General features: G+C 42.7%; 1 protein-coding gene across 5 annotated transcripts in view; it reads right to left on the bottom strand.

The window, feature by feature from the left end:
* Positions 1-541: 541 nt before the first annotated feature.
* Positions 542-20,248, bottom strand: part of NOX4 (NADPH oxidase 4) — a 267,629-nt gene continuing 247,922 nt past the window's right edge. For 4 of the 5 annotated variants that reach the window (XM_019525105.1, XM_019525100.1, XM_019525103.1 and 1 more), the window contains 5 exons: positions 11,136-11,255; positions 8,424-8,532; positions 7,087-7,155; positions 4,901-5,001; positions 542-941 (listed from right to left, as the gene is read on the bottom strand). In XM_019525105.1, coding sequence (XP_019380650.1) covers positions 821-941; positions 4,901-5,001; positions 7,087-7,155; positions 8,424-8,532; positions 11,136-11,255 — 520 coding nt within the window. In that variant the 3' untranslated portion in view covers positions 542-820. The remainder of the gene's footprint in view (positions 942-4,900; positions 5,002-7,086; positions 7,156-8,423; positions 8,533-11,135; positions 11,256-20,248) is intronic. The other variant, XM_019525104.1, reaches the window with a different exon arrangement.

The raw sequence follows: 20,248 nt of genomic DNA on the forward strand, positions 1-20,248 counted from the left end.
GCAGAGATTGACGAGTGCCAGAGAACACGGTTGCGAGGCAAGCCAGAAGCGTCCGTGGGTCGCGAAGAGTGAAATTGACCAAACAACATCCGGTACATCTGCGAGGCTTGGGGCGTGGTACAGGGATGGTTGGAGCCACGCATAGCCCATAAGGCTGGGGTGCACTGAGTCACCCAAAATAGAACCGGGACCGAGATACATCAGAGCACCGTGTCAGGAGGGACAAAAGGCAGCCTCCCTTATATATAGTTGACACCAAAGACGTGGCGGGCGAGATGTGAGGGTGCTCTTAATATCACATTGGCACAGTAGGGGGCGCTAGGGGAGATCATGGCCACCCCTAGGACCCCGCGCTGCTACATTCTCCATTTCAAAGCCATCTGGTTTCTATGTAAGTAAAGGTTATAATCTGATTTAACAGCACATTTTTAATTATGATCAAGCTGGTTTTTAGTCAACTAACTCTGATTTCAGGTGATTGAGGTTAGCAGGCTGAAGTAGAGAGTTCAGACATTGTTCTTCAAACAGCCATGAAAGCAACCAGGGTTCTCCTTTTTATTACTATTAAGTTAAGCATTACAAAATGAATCACCACCAGCAAAACAACAAATATTCTCTGAACCTTTTTGGCTTTGAGCGTAAAAATTTGGCATGATTTGGCTTCGTATTTTGCTGCGTCCACCATACTTCAGCCTTTTAAATAATCATAAATAAGAAAACTTTGGTACATGGCATCTGCTTAATACACAGCTGACTTATGTCTTACAAACAAAGAATTGCACTTGCTTCTTCTATAGAGTTCTGTTAATCCAACAGACTTTCAGCTGAAAGATTCTTTATTATATTCAAACCTTGTCCCATAAGAGTTGTGCCTGTTGCTCAGTTTGTGCAGTGTCTTGGAAATTTCTTTTGGTCCACAACAGAAAACGCCAACAGTTTTCCTGTCAAGAATAAAAAGTGTCATTGTATTCTGGTTAAACAGCAAAATAATGTTTAAGGGCATGGACACAAAAACAAGTTACTGCAAGGGAGATTAAGATTTGAATGCTTCAACAAAAATGAAGTATCCTATGTCACATTTCCCATGGGGTAAGAACATGCACATGGGAAGGTAGTAAGTTCATCCTCCAGCTTACTTCAGCACTAGCTTGTTTGTGTGTCCGTACTCTAAAGACACACCAGACTGAATTCTGATCATAGTTCCTACAAACTTACACGGGTAACATAGATTTTAAGGCCAGAAGACTATTAGATCATGTCATTTGCATTAAGTGGGCTGCAAAATTCACTCACTTGCCTCCATAGTCAGCCCAATGATTTGCATTTGACCAAAGTAGATCTTCCAGAAAGGCATCTATCTGGCCTGGATTTGAAGACAACAAGAGATGAAGACTTCACCATCTCCTTCACGTAATTTGTTCCAACAATTAATCATCCTCACTATTAAATATGCGAGGCAATAATGGCTTCATTACTGTAACTCCTGCTATATACCAGCATGAGATGAGATGAGAATAATTTTTTATAATCCAATACACTAATTTAAACAAAGCGCTACTACCTTGTGATTTATTTATGTTGCCAGCAGAGTACTGGCATTGGTATTGTAGTCTTTGTTTTAACATTTAGAAAGGGATTCTGCTGCCTGATATGCTTGGGGGAGTCTTACAAATATCCAAGGACAGAATATGGATGATAGTCAGTCCCCCAAAACATAAGGCAGATTGCTTGATGCGCTTCAGTTATTTTGTGCCACTGCAGTGACAAAAGGCAGACAAGAAATAGGTCACTGGCCAATCTCAAATTAATGTCAGTTAAGTTGGGCACTGGTTAGTTTTACATCCCTGGAGGAGGACAGCGCCACTGAAAAATACCACTGAATCTGTTCTTACACAAGGTAACAACTGTTCCTGGCCCTGATTCTGTTCTCACTTAAGATAACTGAAGACTACAGTGTGACATATATACACAGGAAAAGTCGCACTTGAAACTTTATTTGCAACCTTTCCTCATTATTAAACATGTGATGATGGAATGCTCTCTCCATGTACCTGTGTACTTATGTATAACTTAAGTCAGCAGATACTCTGACTTTAAAAGTTTCCCAAGGTCATCTGAGCTAGGAATTAAACCCAGAGCCGTAGTCCAAACCCATCTGCTCCCATCTCCAATGAACCATCCTTCACAGTAATACTTAGCTTATATGACTGTATTTTCAAAGTACTGTGCAAATACAGTTCACTAGTTCTCACAGCTCCTTTGTGAGTTGAGTAGACAGGCATGCATTATTATCCCTGTTAGACACAGGGTAACTGAGGGTGAGGTGAGGTGATTTGCTATATAATAAAGCCAGGGCTCATTCCTTTACAGCTGATTCTGTTTTACAGCACAGAGGAAATGTGCCATGTCTTTATGCTTTTCCCCTCCATGTATTTTAGTTTCTTTTGTCTACACAGTTCTCAGGTCTGTAACACCCTATGGCCACTTACACTCAGAAACATCCAAAAGGCAGAATAGTACAAAAAAATATACAGCTTTTCATGCTGAAGACAAATGAACCACCGTACTGCACTTTCCTCAAGACAGGCTGTGTGAGGATTTTTAAAACAGGATGCATAATGTTTTGTGTACAGAGTTTCAATGCATTTACTTGGGAGCATAGGTGTGGTATGAAATAGCAACAGTAGATGGTGCACTTCTGCTCCTCTTAGTTCAATGAATATGAAGCTAATGTTGTTTTATCTTAAATCTGCTAACTGAAAACCAGCTATGAAGGTCTCAACTGATCTTGGAAACTGATCCCACGGCCTTCCCTTGTGCAGACGTTAAGCAACAAATCCCACCCTCCCCACAAAAAAACTTTAAAAAACCCAAACAAAAACCCACAACAGAATTGCTTACCAAATTTCTGTTTGTATGGCTTTTTCTGGAAATGCAAAGTAAAAGCTGTACAATTTATTAGAAGTTACTTAACCCCGCTACTGACCTAGCAGATGCCAAAAGAGGTGCAACTCTCCATGTCACTGACAGACAGAAGTTACAAGTGACACTGTTTGACTCATCCTTATTGCTGGTTTCTATATTATACCCAGGTTATTCAGAGGAAGTTAGTGACAAATAAAAAGAAAGTCTGGGAGATAAATGATTTGAGGACTGAAAGAACTTAATTATACTGGAAGATTAAAATGTTAGTCCTTGCATATAGATAGCTCTATACACACAAGACTCAAAACTCCCCTCAGATAATGCCAGCTCTTACCTTTCACTTGGTTTTTTTTACTACAAAAAATAATAGAGCAATTAGTTTTTTTGCAAATAACTCAAAAAGGCCACAACATCTGGTCAGAATGCTTGTGATACTGTAGACTTCTTTCTGAAATGTCTGGGCTTATCTTGTGAATCATGTGTAGGTGTCTGCACAGTGCTAATATTGCACGGCACCCTGTGGCATCTTTCAAAAGATCATGTGGCACCCCAGGGAGCCACCGCATCCTGGCTGAGAATCACTGGCCTAGAGCATACAAGTCTTTGCAAGACAGTGGAATTACAGAGCTAAGTCTATGAACCTTGGCAAATGGGAGAGACAGGGGAAGGGAGGGAGGGCAAGATAACAGCCTGCAAATAATTTAAAGGTGTCAACAGCAAAAGATGCAGAAGCATTACTTAGGCAGGGCAAGATATGTTGATTAAAACTGAGCTGACAGACAAATTAGAGAGATCACAAAGATGCAGAAGATGATGGGATCTGAGGGTCTAACTAGCAGCAATGAGTTGAGATATGCAAAGGAACAATTGAAACAAAACTCAGTGCTTATTTTTAACAGGTTTGTGCAAATTCTGGGTATTTGCCTCCATAATAGTCACTCAAGGGAGGCAGCAGAAGAGCCACCAGTTTGGCCATAAGACTAAAAAAAAGAAAATGAGAATGACAGGTGAAGGGTTAATGAAGGAGGCCTAAGAAGGGCAACTCGGGTCAACTTCCTACCTGATCTCTTTTTCTATGCCCTTATAACCTTCCCTACAACAGCGAGCACATCTACATAGAGCCCAGGTAATACTGCTTGGCTTTAGCAGTGATACTAGTTCCCTAACGAGAGATCAAGGCACTGTGCTGTGCTGGGGGGATGTAAAGATTAGCACCACAAGAAACTGATAAGATCTTGCAGCCGGAACCCAAGAGACCTCATTTCACCAATAGTTCATATTAAGATCAATGAGATTTGTTTCAGCTTAGTATTCCTCAGGATCTGGCCTTCAGTACGCACATCAGCAATAAGACTAGTTTATCAACGCTTACCAAAAGCATTAAATGAATCATCCAAAAATGAGAGTAGAGAATTGTGTGCCTTGTCTGTCTTATTTAGACTGTAACCAATTTGCCTAGTACAGTTCTTATTACATTGCCAGCCTTTAAAAAATAATCAACAATCCTAGTAATCCCCAAAGACAACAGATCTTCTGAATAAAACACAAAACTTCACACGCAGGCAAGCTCTTGCTCTTGCATTTCTATTATTTAAAACTATAAATCATGAAAGTAAATGCAGAAGGCACAGATATATGAACTACATCTTTCAACATGAAACTGGCATATGTTGCTAGCAAGACACTGGTTGTAGCACTGGATTAATATCTTGCAGTGATATGGAAATGCATTGTTTTTATTTCTTGGGCCATTGAACATTTTTGCTGCATGAGAAGATGAACTGCTTTGACTGTGCAAACTGACACCAATTTTTCTTTTTACAATGTGTCTCAGTTGCTATGGATTAGACAATATCAATATTACATGCAAAGATAAAACACAAAGTCATTTCCATACAAATACATTTATTTAATAAACACACAAGAAATCCCCATCCCTCCAAGTGTAGTTATTCCCATCAAGACTAATACTTACTGTCTGTTACACTTGGCTATTTCATCAAAAAGGAGTTTCCAACAAGGTCGTCCAGTCAAAAGCCTTGAATTCAGGGCTTGATATTTTTCACCAATTATTTTCTATGAGAAACAATAAGTTCTGTATTGCCTGCTTTTTAAATTGCTATGCATCACTCCGAGGTCTCATCACCATGCTGGTAAATGCCCTGGCTGACTTATCAAATCACTGAAATGTAAAAACTGAACACAGTATCAAACAGCATGTCTTAAAATGCAGTCATTTTATGCATCAATACCTTCTCTCCCTGCCTTTCAGTGGCCCTCTTCAGCATTAGATGCTGTTCTTTATACAGCTGCTCGTTAGACTCACCATTATTTTTAAACCAATGTATTTAATACACAAAGCAAGAAATGAATTTGTATTCCCTAATCTGTTGTTGCTGCTAACTTTAAAGGGATGTTGCTGATGCAAGAAACATATTTCTGTCTGAAGATATTTTTTTTTTTTGCCTACTATTGGTAAAGTAACCCTTAAGATTACTAGAACTGTAAAAGTTACCCCTTGAGGATAGTTTACCAGATGTTTTGAGCTGTCTCAGCAACATAAAGCCACCAAAGCTAAGGACCTGGACTGAACCCAACATATTTCCAGCATTTTCAATTCACTAAAAGTCCAGACAATTTTATGAAGCCAAATGTGTTTTCACTGTATGGCACTGCATATCCATGTCCTAATGTCCAACTACAAAACTGGGACGGAACAGAATGATATCTGGTCTAACTTTCCACATTCTCCCCATAACAAAATGACTTAAAATATCCATTACACTAGTAGCAAAGCCCATTTTCTGCCACTTTCATTGATTTTTACTATAGGTGAAAGTACTTGATGAAAAATGGGCTTGACTGTCTGCTGCCTTGAACCTAGATCATACTGAAACAAAACAAGGTAAAACACAATGCTATTCTGATGGTGTAGCATTCAAGAATAACTCTGGATAAGCATCAGTGTCACAAGTCACAGGGGAATAGAAAAAAAAGCCACATCCAGTTTTATCAGGAGACTTCAGGAGTAACACCACGGAATCTAAATTTTTTCTACTGCTACAGAAGACACAATTCTGCCCTGCAGTTTATCATTTTATAATTGACTGCTTTCTCTAACAAGCAGATACACAGAAAAAATGGTTCTAATGGAAACTCAGTAACTACTGGGCCCATGATCAGAGCAATGGTCCTAAGCTGCATGTCTTTATAACTGTTTCCACGATGGGTCCAGTAAATTCTGACCTCTCAGTTAAGACCAATCAGGTACTTCAGAGTAACTCTGTGCCTGCTCTGTTATCCAACCTAGCTATTTTAAGGGGCCCAGAGCTGAATAGTCTCATACTACTCAGAATCACAATTTCTCTTACCAAGAAGCTACATACACTGCAGTAAGTCTCATCAACCTGGTAGACTTTATCCTGTCTCCCCCCAAACCCAACCCTCCACTTCCTTCCCCCTTTGCATTAAATTTTTGGTCTCCGCTGAAGTCAACAGCAAAGCGCCCACTGACTTCAGGCTGAAGAGTCAGACCCTTACCCATGTGATGAATGAGTGTGAGTGAATGCTGACTCCCAGTTTACCACATTATGAGATTACAGAAAATTCCAGCTAACAGGGAATCAATCCACCTGTCTAGACTAGCATAATGCAGCCTATGATAAACAACAGTTTAATACATTTTCTGGTTGCACGCTTAAAATAGTTTGACTTCTGACATTCAAGACAAAACGCAAAACAATAAAACAACCCACTACTTAAAAAAAAAATCCCTGTTTTTCTCAATGTACTTGTTTTTCAGTCTGGGGCTTACAAAATCCTTGAATTATTCCAGTTTGATTTTTAGCCCAGGAATGATGTAAATTTCCTATAAAGTCCTGCCAACAGTCTGGTCTGTGGCCTGGCCTGGAAGGCCCCCTTTCCTACAAGAAGGAGATAGGGATTTCTGCCCAGTGATAATCATCTTAATGCTACCTGACTTCATTGTCTTGGCTTGGAAGGGTTGAGTTTGTTCTAGACAGACTTAGCTGCTAGAGATATGACCTTTTCCCCCCTTTCTAAACCATCTGTGGGTAATTCCCTTGTGTACTCAACTGACAGTTTGCAGTGTCTTCTACTTCAAGGTCTAGTTTGGTTTACAAACAGTATTTAGCCACATACCTGTATGCCATCTGTTTGACTGAGGTACAGCTGGATGTTTATGAAGTCTGGTCGGTTTTCCTGCCAAAGCTGGAAGGACGATAAAACATCAAGTGAATTAATATATCACTATTTATATGAAAGAGTGAAGTCAGTCTTTTACAGTACCCTGAAGAAGCTTGATCTACATGGCAGAATGGGAACTTTAATGAAACAGGACATTTGTATACTACCCTTTCACTGAGAAGCATCTCTGAATGCTGTATGCTAGGGGCATCAAGCACAGGTCCTGTTTTATCTGGGGAGGAGTGGTCTGATGAAGAATCTAGGAACCTCAGTGAACATGGCGACTGGTGGTTGGAGGAAGAGTGAGGGCTGATACGGGTCTAGTCATCAATCAGCGACTTTGCCTGTTTTCGCTGCTGCAGTCCTACCTCCATGGCCACACGCAGCATGGGCTGCACGCCAATGCACTGCACGGCACCCTGATGTACCATGCGCTGGGCGCCTCTCATGTCATTGTATTAACACTTCTCTGAGCTGCACTAAATGTTCTGCACTCCGCTAGGCAGCTCCTGCTACACTATACCAGTGCTCCTGCACTGCATGGGGTCCCCAGGTCCACCTGAATCCACACTGCTGAGCTCCAACAGCCCCAGGGGCTGGGCCATGTCACCCCATACCCAGGGGCAGGGGCAAGAAGTGGAAGTTGGAGGAAGGGGAGTCTAGGTACTCAGAGTGCAGCAGCTGCAGCTAAGGAAGGAGCAACACCCAGACCAGGAACCCACGGGCTGCATGTGGCTTGTGGGCCATCAACTGGAAAGCCCTAATTAGGCAGCCTTCAAAACTAGGTAGAAACCTGGTCTGTTTAGAAAACCAGAGGTGTTTTCCAGCTAACATAAATCCTCATCCCCCTGTTTACCAGACGAGCTATAATTTCACTCTACCCAAAAGGTATGCTTCTCTCCTAGACAACTTCTTGAAAAATTTAGAGAGGCTGGGTCCTTGAAAACTTGTCAGGTCCTGATTTTGCAAATGTGTTTGTATTTTGAGAAAAAACAAAACACCAACAGACAAAATCCTGGCTCCACAGAAGGCAATGGCAAAACTTCTACAGGCTTCAAGGGGTAAGAATTTCACCCTGTCCTGTCCCATGAGACCAGTGCATTCATGTATGTCAATAATAGATTTCATCCACTTTGCTGCCTATTTTCCATGTAGTGTGGCAAGTTCCTCGTGAAATCTGGTTATGATTATTCAAAACAATTTTCTTACTAATATAACTATTTGTGCAGGACTGTATTTATTAAGATGTCAACATTATCTCAGAACCAACCCCGAGAGCAATTATCTCTTACCTTGTTGTGCAACACACAGAGCAAGTTGGCAAACCAGCAAAAAGCCTGGATGTCCCTGCACACCCAAATAAAATAGAGTCTTCTGAGCTTGTAGCATTTCCAGTCATCACTTTAAAATGAAAATGATACGTTTGGGGAATTAAAAAAATTACCATTTAAAAAGCAAATGTTAATTAAGATGCTCTATAATCATTAGTACAAAAGTTAATTTCCATGACAAGCCAACTGTTAAGGGAAGTTATTTTTCTCCCTAAGAAGGATTGCATGCTGAAATGCCCAAATCAGTCTAAAATGATAGGATTAAACATTAAATTCTTAACAAGCAGCCAACCAATGCTTTAGAAATAGTATGTTTATCTCAGCATGTTTTTTTATCATATCAGACATAGTTATTATTTAAGTTTTTGTTTCTTCCTGACCAGTAAAATGGCTGTATGGTGGAAGGACTATTTCTTCCTCCCCCTAAATGACTGTCAACATGTAAGACCCACAGGCAGCATCAGATCTGCAGTGCAGACCTCCAGACTTTGTTGTATTATTCCAATGTAAACCCCCAAGAAGCAAGGGATGGGCCAACACAGGACAAATCTGTTGTATAGACAACAGGGACACATCTACAACACTCTAAAGTTGGAGTAGCCATGAGTCTCGTATGGTCTCGTCCACCCTGTTTGTGCAGTGGGGCACTATGTGAACGGCCTAAATACTTCTCATCATAAAAAATCTAAGATTACATGATCGTTTGTTGAAGGCCATCTGTAGTTGTATGCATCTGGGTTGAGGAATACAACAATACCCTCTGTGAGCAAACTGCTGAAGTGGACACCATCTAAGTCAAATCTGAGGCTGATCTCCAGTACTTTCTTGCCTGCAACATGCATGCAGATCAACTGTATGGAATGTCAAACCTGAATTGTCACATCTGCCTACAGTAGCTTATGTGATGTGATAAATATATAGTTTCTTGGTACAGCCAAAAGCATGCACTGAGTAGGCCTTGACCATTGCTGCTACTGCCAATTAATAGTAATACATTATATGTTACTTTGCCTGAAATTCTTTATTATAAATCACATTTAAAAAACAAACAGGTAACATTCAGTTCTACAGAGGGCAAGAAGCTGGTGTGAGCCATTGCTGCCTGTATTATATAAAAGTAAACCCAAGGGACAAAGCTTAACAGGAACATACAAGACTCCTGGCCCAAATGGAGATCCTCACATCCCCCAACAGCCACATATCTCTGACAAGAAGGGTTTTGTTTTGTCATCTTCCTTAGCTGGCATTATCGGACAGTTTGCATTTTCATCTGTGCCAACCTCAGTTGTTGATGAGACTTAAGATAAGAGGCAGCCTACCTATCTATTATACAGTCAGTCATTCTGTTGTTGATGTCATTAAATATTAACAGTAAAGTATAAGGAAAGTGCCATTGTTCCTTGCTTAATATTAGGATGCGCAACAGCAAGATGCTCTGTAACAGCAGACTATTGGAATTCAGTGTTTGGAAGCAACCCATTTATCCGATACAGAAAACATTCATTAGACACTAAACTGCTGTGGCAATGTCTGGGCAAACACCATACAGCCTCTAATAATCCGCCGATAGAAACAGCCATCTCACTACCTCCTGTTGGCTAGTGGCTATGATATGTGACGTTTCTGCTTAATGCTGTCAGGGATAATCTGTCATGGAGAAAACAGCCAGGTTATTCATCTGGACACCAGTCTTTTGGCAGAAACGTAAATGCATTTCAGATAACAGTATTCCCTGTTTGAAAAATGATCAATGTCCTTTCAGAAAAGTGAATTATTTGGGAGTCTGTTACCTTCTTTCAGGATGGCATAAGGTACATGAAGATGACAAATACGGGCTTGATTTCAGAAGCACTGAGCACTTACGGCTCCAAATGAGATTAGCATGAGCTGACTGTGTGCAGCATCCAAACATAAAAACGCAGACTAAAAGTTTTAATTTCAGTCCAGGCAGAGGGTCAGCTATTGGCAGATCTCTGATCAAGTGCTTCCCATGGGTAGTGCAAAATATTTTTAAAGCGTAGTTAGGTTGCAGGCTTGGAGGGAAGATCTGCCTTTCTGGTCTGTGTTTGTACACCACCTAATATGCTGGAGCCCTGGTGTACGCTTGGAAGTCTCTGCCCTACAGCAATACAAATAATAAATAATAAGAACAAAGGCGTCTTTCTTTCTGAAAGCCTTGGATTTGGTAAAAGCTTGAAGCCCTCGTGACTTTGACCAAAATAATATGGAATTTTAAATGAAAACAAAGGGGGAATTTAAGTTTGGATTTTCAATGAGACCTAAAATAGCTAAACACCCAAAGTCCTGCTTAAATTAGGGGGAGGTTGTGCACCTGATTTTCATACATTACTTTAAAAATCGAAATTGAAGCATTCAATCAGAGTCAAATGACATTGGCTGAAGCCAACTTCACACAAGTGTGTGTGTGTGTGTGTGTGTGTAAGGCTAGTCTCCATGATATGCCACTGCCCCACATAATGTACTTTTCTTGCATTGCACTTCCAGCCTGCACAAACTGATTTGGGACTTTCAGTGGCAGGTCTCAATCCTTTTCCTCTTTCTTCTCTTAACAGGAGCAGAGTTTCTATATTAACAGGTGTTACGTATGCAGTGAGATCATTTACAGTGAAGCAACTCTGGGAAAATGGCTTTAGACAGGGTAAGTTCACATACAGCAGTGTGTTGAGTACCGATGCGAATGGAGTAACTCCAATGCCTCCAGCCACACAGAGGCTAACCTCGTAATTCAAGGATTCTTCTGAGGGGCTCCCAAAAGGACCGTCCACATATAGCCTGCAGGGAGAGCAGGAAGACATTTAGACAAAGACAGTACAATAGAAAGAGGTCACTGGATTGGAAAGCTACAAAGAAACAGATAATTTCTGGGACTCAGAAAACTAAAGCTTCTCTCCTGGAAAGCCTTGAGTAGACGGAGGTTGAAGAGGTGAAAGAACCTAGGGCCAGTGTGCATAAAATAAAACATATATCAAATCTGCATGATTACAGAGGATGCTACATTTCTCAGAGAGGTGGACTGGGGCCAGCCAAACCAGCTGCCCCAGCAGAGAGTGAAGAAGCTGCCACAGCAATATCCTAGTTCAGGTGCTCTAGAAGGCAAGGATGGCTCTATCCAGTAGGTGAGGGGTTGCAGAGAAGCGCCCAACTCTTGAACACCAGGCGCAGATGAGATATTCAAATGGATGATTCTGTTTCCCTGCATACAGCCTGTTACGCTTTACAAGGGCACCACATCTCCAGGGAACACAGGGCTGATGGTATACTATATACCCTTCCCGTGCTCAGGAAGAGGCATACTTTTGTATTTATGACCTGACAGAAGCATGATAAAATAACCAGGAGTTGCAACCGTGTGTCGCATCCCTGCATTTTAGTTCTTTATGAATATAAACAATTAGGGAATTTTTCTAATGGGAACGTAACATTCCCAGGATGTTTTAAAAGGCACTTAAGTGACTTTGAGTCTCCCAAGTCCGGTTTTTAAAAGTCACTCAATGAAGGTCAATGGGACTGAGGTTTCTAGGCTGCTATGCCACTTCCGAAACTGGGCAATGCACAAATTTTACATCCAATTCTGTCTCACCATGAAAAATCCCACCCTGAGAAGAATTTTTGAAGATGACAGAAAATGTTAGGAACAATTTCCCATCAAGTCCAGGCTACTTTTGAATATTTTCAGGATCAAATGAAGTTCTTGATTTTGGTCAGAATTAAATCAAGCTAATTAGAAACAGCCAATAAAGACTAGATACATTTATGTCAATGCACACACAGACTTCAGTTCTCTATTAGGCTGCCCTTTTATACTTATTTACCCTGGTGCAAAACATACGTAAAATCCCACCGTTCTAAGACGCATGAGTGGGCACTAGTGGAGAATCAAGCCCTGAATATCACAGGCACTATAACTGAGATTGTTACTTTAAAAATGAGTGTCTGCATGTTAGCTAGAGGCATTATTTATAAGGAATTTGTTTAGGAAAACAAGTTGTTTGATTTGTTTCATGATTTGCTTCTGCCCAAAGTTGGTCCTTTATACTGAGGTTCTGCTCCTACAACGTTATAAGCTCATGATTCATGGGAATATTTAATGAATGATTGATCAACGGCTATAAATTCTCAAACACCAGTAAGTACTTTAGAATCCAATATTTATTATATATTATGTGAAGATTCATTACATCTACTCATCCCCTAAAAAACCTTTGTGAGTGGAACCATGGCCATGAAATCTATTATTTCAGTTTGCTAATTAAATGATAGCCTGTGCATATCCGTATAAGCAAAATGAAATCACTGTTTTTAAGTTCCTCAGTTTCAGCCAATGATTTCTTTCTTCTTTTTCTAGGATTCACTATGTGTGATGAAGAGCGTCTTAGCATCAGATGCCTTCTTTCTTTAGCCAATCACTTTGATATTGCTCTAAATGAAGGGGTTAATCTTCCCCTCTGCTAATCACCTCCTTCCTGCTAATCTTCACTTTTTACCTAAATAGCCAATTATTATGGAAAACACATACTAGCCAATCAAATATCATGCTGATAAGCATGCCATAAAGAGACATTAACTCCATCAGGGGTCAGCAATTTAGGGCCTGTGGGTTGGATCTGGCCCGTGAAGAGCTTGGATCTGGCTCATGAAAGTCTGATTCAGTGGTGGGTATGGGGAATGCTGGTTTAAAGAAGCCGTGATAACACGGTGATTTAAAAGGAACTTAAAATGGGATTTAAAGGGGCCACCTTAAAGCTTCCTGTTCTGTACCCTCACGGTCAAATTTGCTGTTCCCTGTTGGCATTTTCCATGGTTTTCAGTGGCACCTGGTATAGTACGGGGGAAACAGAGGCTAAAAATCAATGTTGCCAAATGAAGTGGATGAGCATCACTCTGCCAGGCTGCTTGCAGAATTAAAGCAGTGCTTTAAAGGGGCCACCTTACAGCTTCCTATTCTGTGCCCTTTCCAGTGTGGTATGAGGTCCTACAGCTGAGGCAGCCAATCAGCTGAAAATGTTTATAATGGCAACGCCCCTTCCCCCCAAAAAACTCAAACCCCAAAAAACCCCACAATGACTGTTTCTACACAGAGAAGGGAAGGAATCAGAGCAGCACGGAATTGGAAATTGTGGGGGTAGGGGGGAATCACAAGTGCCCAACTTGCTGCTCAAATGGCTGCAGATCCCTCCCCTACATGAACAGATATACTTTCATTTTCAGAATACAGTTAAGAAACATTTAGTAGGAAGTGTGTGCATAAGTTGTGTAACTCGAACTTTCTCTGTAAATTGGGTCCCATTGCATACAGGCCATCTTTCTTCCCAAATTGCTTAGTAAATGTAACAAATTGATAGACAAACTACACAAATACATCACTCGACGCACTAATGAAATGGAACGGAGCAGAATGCGGCAGCAGCTGTTTTACAGGCCAACACAAGATGGCACAACTGTTTGACAGAGGTGGTGCATCACTTACCAAAATGAAACAGCCGGGGGAATTTAGGCAAGCAGACCGTCATTAATCAAATGGAATCTGGCCCAGAAACTTTGGGAAAAGTCTGCCATAGATCCTTTAATGACAACAAATGCTATACATCTCACATACGCATACTATTTGAAGCTTAATCCTGGGGTATACAGAAGAAAAATCACCACAATCAGCTTCTGTACCCCACAGATATTCCTTTGGGGCCTCCCATATGTACTTTACCCTAACCAGGTCCTGCTCCGCTTGTGAAATCTGACAGCCTCACACCCAACGTAACTGGGATACAGGTACAGGGGGAGGGCCTCCCTTGAATTTTTTGTGCTGCTTTATCTTTCTATAAAGGGGTGAATCTTAAGATGGATCAGAAGAGACAAGTTCAAAATACCGAACTAACCAAACCTCTGGAGCCTTAAGAAGTGATGGGAGCCCTTCTGAGAGTGGTTGTACACGACTCAGGGCTTGACTACACTACATCAGAGTCTCTCTCAGCCTGGATGTGCTGGAGCATGCCCTCCCACTTAGCTCCAGGCCTGCTCCAAACCAGGAAATGTGCTTTCAAAGTTTCTCCAGACTCACCCTCAGAGGCCATCTTCAGACTCCAAGAGCTTGACAGTGGCCTTGCTAGTAAAATGCCAGGTTTGGAGAGCAGCTGGAGGCACAGGTAGATGGGATGTCCCTTAGGCCCAGCTTGCCCACAACTTACTGCCACCAGGGCATAGACAAGTCTCAAGGAGACTTGAACAAATATCTGCTTTCAAGCAGAAAGCAATCTGACCTGCCCCTGAAGTTTGAGCCTTGTTTTGTAGGGGGTTGGAACAATTCCTGGTAATAATGAGCCCCCATAATCCCAGTAATGTCAACAGGAGTTGAAACTGCTCAACACCTAGTAGGTTTGGGCACCGACCCAGTGACTTACGCATGTGCTTATTTATACACAGTGCTTATTAACTGATATAAATTATGCTTAAATGCTTTGTTGACTCCAAACCCTAACATCAAGCTTCATTAGACATAATTCATTGTTTACTCCAAAGGGAGCTAATGCAAAGCCAGCTCCGAAGCCTTACGTATATGACCACTTAGAAATTGATCCCATTCCCATTCAAGTCAACGGAAAAACTCCCACAGCGCAGGATGATCAAGCCCTTACTGACTGACTAATGATTCAAACTCGTAAACATTTGAAGAGGCTTATGCATCTTTTAGTTCCTGTCACTGCATTCCCCTTTTCCATTGTATCTAATGAGAAGTTTTGCATAAAAGACATTCATTATTGCAAATTAAACCTAAATATTAAGACAGCCAAGCCACAATAAGATGGTTTGATTCCTCCTCTTGTGCTTTGTCCCGGATACAGGATTTATTTAAAATGTATAAAAGACTTAAAATTTTAATACAAGTTTTATTAACTCCCTCACACAGCAATTCAAATGAAATGCCCTTTTAAATGTATTAATTTCCAGTCTGGAGGGTTGCTATTATACTAGCAGAACATATCAAAACATATGTGATGGGTACAAAAGACAGAGCAAACAAACAAGCCTACCATGAGAAAAATTACGGTATTAAAAAAAGTCTCTGAGAAACCTGGAGTGCAGGGGCTCTGTTTATAAAGCAATTGATGATGGTTCTGGAGTCCATTAAACTAGTGCAAATGCTGATTCTGGAGCTCATCTTTTTTCAAGGCTCTGAGGAGCCCTCATGGGCAGTTGTAAGGAATTTTAATAAGTCACTAAGGTTGATATAGGAATTGAGCTGATGACACCTGGGTTCAAATAATATCAGAATTTGGATCTTGAAGACAGCTGGACCATGAATACTGGATATTGTGGTTTGAAGTCTGTGAACACCAAGGCTAAAAACAGATGTTGCCAGTGAAGTATGATCAGCTGTGCTGTGACATGTCACAGCACAGGTGATTGCACTCCACGAATATCTACAGACATCCCTGGTTGCCATGCCCCGACTTAGGGTGCATCTGCAAGGGGGGAAAAACCCCCATTTGCAGATGCGTCCCCTGTGACATGGAGCAGGAGAACCCCTGCAGGGGATTAAACTGGGGTTCCCACTTCCATGTTTGTAACACATGAGGAAATCCCTATGTAAGGTCTGGGTGAGTGGAGGAAAGCGGGGTTTTCCCCCACCCAGCCAGACCACAGATCTGGATGAGGACAGAAAGTGCCACTAACGTAACAGACATCTGCTGCAACTAATCAGCAGAGACTATGACCACATTTTGTTGCTTCACTGATTTTTCTTTCATGTGGTACAACAAAGGGTAACAAAATCTTTCTACTCAGCTTTTGTACCATCATAAAAAAAGTAAGGTGGCACAAATGAGCTATCAAGGTGACATCTGTTTCTACTCTGAGTGTGAAATCCCATTACCTCTGAACTACCAGGGTTATGCAGATCTGTTACCATAGCTGCCATATTAAGACCCCACTTATGTCAATGGAAAGTTCCACATGCCTTCAGTGGATTTTGGATAAAACTTTACAGGCCAGATCCTACTCCTTCTATATTTCACCCTGCTTGAATCTTTGAAAAATATTCTATCAGCTTAACCATAAAACTGAGACACAAGAAAAAAGCAGCAAGGAAGAGGAACACACCCTATATATTGCATTAATAATTTTTAAGGGATTTGAGCAGGGTGAAAGAGCATCACACTTAGGCACCTAGCAGGTGGAGTAGGATGCAGCCTTAGAAGCCATAAAGTAAGAAAGAAACATTAAATGTCTGGTCTTCTGGTTGTCTGTCTTATCTAAACTCCACGGGCACCTATACATGTACACAGAGCTGTCCCTAGGCTTGTGCGGGGCCTGGGGCATATCAGCCTGTGCAGGGCTTGTGGGGAGGGGCGAGCAGCCAGAGCACAGAGCCGCTGGTGCATGGCAGCTGCAGTAGAGCTGGCGGGGCATGGTGGCCGCGGCGGAGCACTGTCTATGGAGCCTCCCAAAGCGCGGGGCCCGGAGCGGTCGCCCCGATTCAGCCCTGCATGTATCCGATGCCTGCTCCGATGCATTCCAATCAGAACACATCAGCAGCCTCAGTGTCATGTGTATTCATCATCCCCACATTTCAAAAATGGCGATGGGGTCTCTTTAACAAGCTTTAGTTAAAGCACCACCACTGCCATTTTGAAGTGTGGGATGCTGAATACATGAGACGTTGTAGGAATTTTAATTGGAGTGGCTCTCCTTCATCTTCATGGGTGCTGAAGGAATTGGCCAGTGTCATAGCTGAGCCGCTGGCATGGCTGTTTGAGCACTCATGGTGCTCCAGCCAGGTCTCTGAGGACTGAAAAAGGGCCAACGTGGTGCCCATTTTTAAGAAGGGGAGAAGGGATGAGCTGGGTAACTTTAGGCCTGTCAGTCTTACCTCTATCCTTGGGAAAATACTGGAAAAAATCATCAAAGAGCACATTTGGGAAGGCCCAGCAGGGGAAACGATGCTGAAAGGGAACCAGCATGGGTTCGTCCCATGTAGATCCTGCCTGACAAACCTTATAGCCTTTTGTGACAAGGTCACACACTGCCTTGACACAGGAGCGGAGGCCGATGTCATCTACCTGGATTTTAGGAAGGCCTTTGACAGTTTCGCATCCTATTCTCACAGGGAAGCTAACGGGCTGTGCAGTGGATACCTACACAGTCAGGTGGGTGGCCAACTGGCTTAGGGACCACACCCAGAGAGTGGTGTGGATGGTTCGTTCTGAGCCTGGAAGGAGGTGGGCAGTGGGGTCCTGCAGGGTTCAGTCCTTGAACCGGTGTTATTTAATATCTTCATCAGTGATTTGGATGAGGGTGTGGAGAGCACCCTCTCCAAGTTCGCAAATGATACTAAGTTATGGGGCAAAGTTAATACACTGGAGGGCAGGGAGCAGATACAGGCCAACCGGGACAGGTTGGATCAGTGGGCGGAGGTGATGCTCCCCCCTATGTGGCATTCGTCAGGTCGCAGCTGGAGCACTGTGTCCAGTTTTGGGCACCACACTTCAAGAGGGACACGGATGATCTGGAGAGGGTCCAGAGGAGGGCCACTTGCATGATTAGTGGTCTCCGTGAAAGACCCTATGAGGGAAGGTTGAGAGATCTGGATCTCTTCAGCCTTTACAAAAGATGGCTGAGGGGTGACTTTGTAGCTGCCTATAAGTTTATAACGGGACGACAGCAGGGAATTGGGGATGTGCTATTTACCAGAGTGTCCCAGGGAGTAACTAGGAATAATGGGTGCAAACTAGAGGAGAGTAGATTTAGGTTAGACATTAGGAAGAAATTTTTTACAGTAAGTGTAGCCAGAGTCTGGAATTGGTTCCAAGAGAGATGGTACTAACTTGGAGGTCTTCAAGAGAAGGCTTGACAGTCACCTGGCTGGGTCGTCTGACCTCAGTCCTTTTTCCTGCCGGGGCAGGGGGTCGGATATGATGATCCATTGGGTCCCTTCCAACTCTATAATCTATGAATCTTAGGAGAGCCTCTCTAATGAAACACCCCACACCCTGGAGCATGTGTACAGACACCCCAGCTGACTAATTTGAGGTGACTGAGTGGTAAGGAGTAGGGCATGCAACCCAGAATAGGTCGATCAAAGCACCATCCCCATATAAAGAAGGTAATCCCCCACCCCCTTGGTTTAGAGCTGGGAAAAGGATGTATGAATGACCGGATTCTACCATTCAAATATCTCAGGGGTTTAAATGTATTTCTGATATTTGTGCTCTACCTTCTCACATGCCAATAGGAAAACACAACACACCAAATGTCTAAAATCCGAACCTGTTGATGACGGATTCCAGTGCCTGCATTCAGTGGCCTAAGCAGAAACGAGGTATAGCTGTGAGAATAACCAATTACAGAAAGTTGCTGGCTGAACAACAACAAAACTGAATAGCTGTTATTGATGTGGACCTGAAATAACAAACAAACAAACAAGTCTCTGTCTCTGTCTCTCAAATGGAAAACCAAAAAGGTTTCGTTTTAGGTCAGAAAAAACAGTTCATATGATCCAAAATGAAATGCTTCATTTTGAGGGAATTTTGCCCCTTTTTATAATTAAGTTCAGCCAAATTTTAAAATGAAAATTATAAAAAGCTTGTTTCCAAGCTATCAAAATAGATGTGGATGCAAACAATTTGCTGATTGTGACCTCAAATTGCATATTTCAGCAAATAAAATAACAACACACAAAGTTTCACTAGTCCTTCTCCTGAGTTTTATTCCTCCCTTTGATGCTGACTTGCTAAAGAACTTCAGGCAAATCATGTATGCACTCTGTCCATGCACTCTGTCCCCCTTTGCCTCATTTATGAAATGAGGACAAATACTAATATGTAGCACTGACATTGCTCCATAGACCAGTACTGCTTGATCCTTCTCTTTTGCCAAAAGCAAAACTGAACTGAAGAGATGAAAGAAAATACCCAAATACCTGCAGAATGAGCTGCTGTGAAAGCTGAGCTGAGATTTTAGAAGCTCATAGGTTTCATAGTTTCATAGTTTCTAGGGTCGGAAGGGACCTGAGCAGATCATCTAGTCCGACCCCCTGCCATGGCAGGAAAGAGTACTGGGGTCAAACGACCCCAGTAAGGTGGTCATCCAACCTCCTCTTGAGAAACAGCTTTTCCTAAACTAGATGCATAGCTAGAACCCTAAACCAGCTTTTCCTAAACTAGATGCATAACAGCTCAAGACATTTTGTACTCATTTTTTTTCAAAGGCTATCAATCCCTTTACAGCTGTTAATTAAAAATCACATCATTCTTATGAGGTGGGTCATCTTGGTCTGGTAGAATGCTCAGGGAGGGTCTAAAGAGGCTGCAGGGCAGGGCCGTGTAGTGGGGCATGCCCACCACACCGGCTCCCCATGTGGCAGCTTGTGGCCATGCACCACACTCCCCCCCCCGGGCACCTAACCCCCACATGGGGCTTGCCCGTCTGCTGCGGTTGTGGCGTGAGGGAAGCCAGCACAAGGGGTGCATGGGGGGGGGGTGTGGGTGGTGCCTGCTGGCTGCCGCACATGGCCACAGACGGGGCATGCTCCCCACACTAGCTCCCCATGTGGCACCCTGCAGCTGCACACCCCCCGCCCCATGGGGAGCGACTGCCAGCTATGGCCATGGGGCACACTGGACAGGGTATGGGGCGTGGCCTCAGGGTGCCATGCAGGGGGTGGGAAGGCAAAGGGGGCTGTGGTGGCCTGCTACTAGAAGGGTCGGAGGGGACTGGGGCTGAGGCTGTGCCTGGCTGGGGTGGGGGGGTCTACGCTCAGGCTGGGCTGGGCT

The sequence above is a fragment of the Gavialis gangeticus genome, unplaced genomic scaffold, assembly GCF_001723915.1.
Source record: "Gavialis gangeticus isolate Ggan-Ray unplaced genomic scaffold, GavGan_comp1, whole genome shotgun sequence".
NCBI lineage: Eukaryota > Metazoa > Chordata > Crocodylia > Gavialidae > Gavialis > Gavialis gangeticus.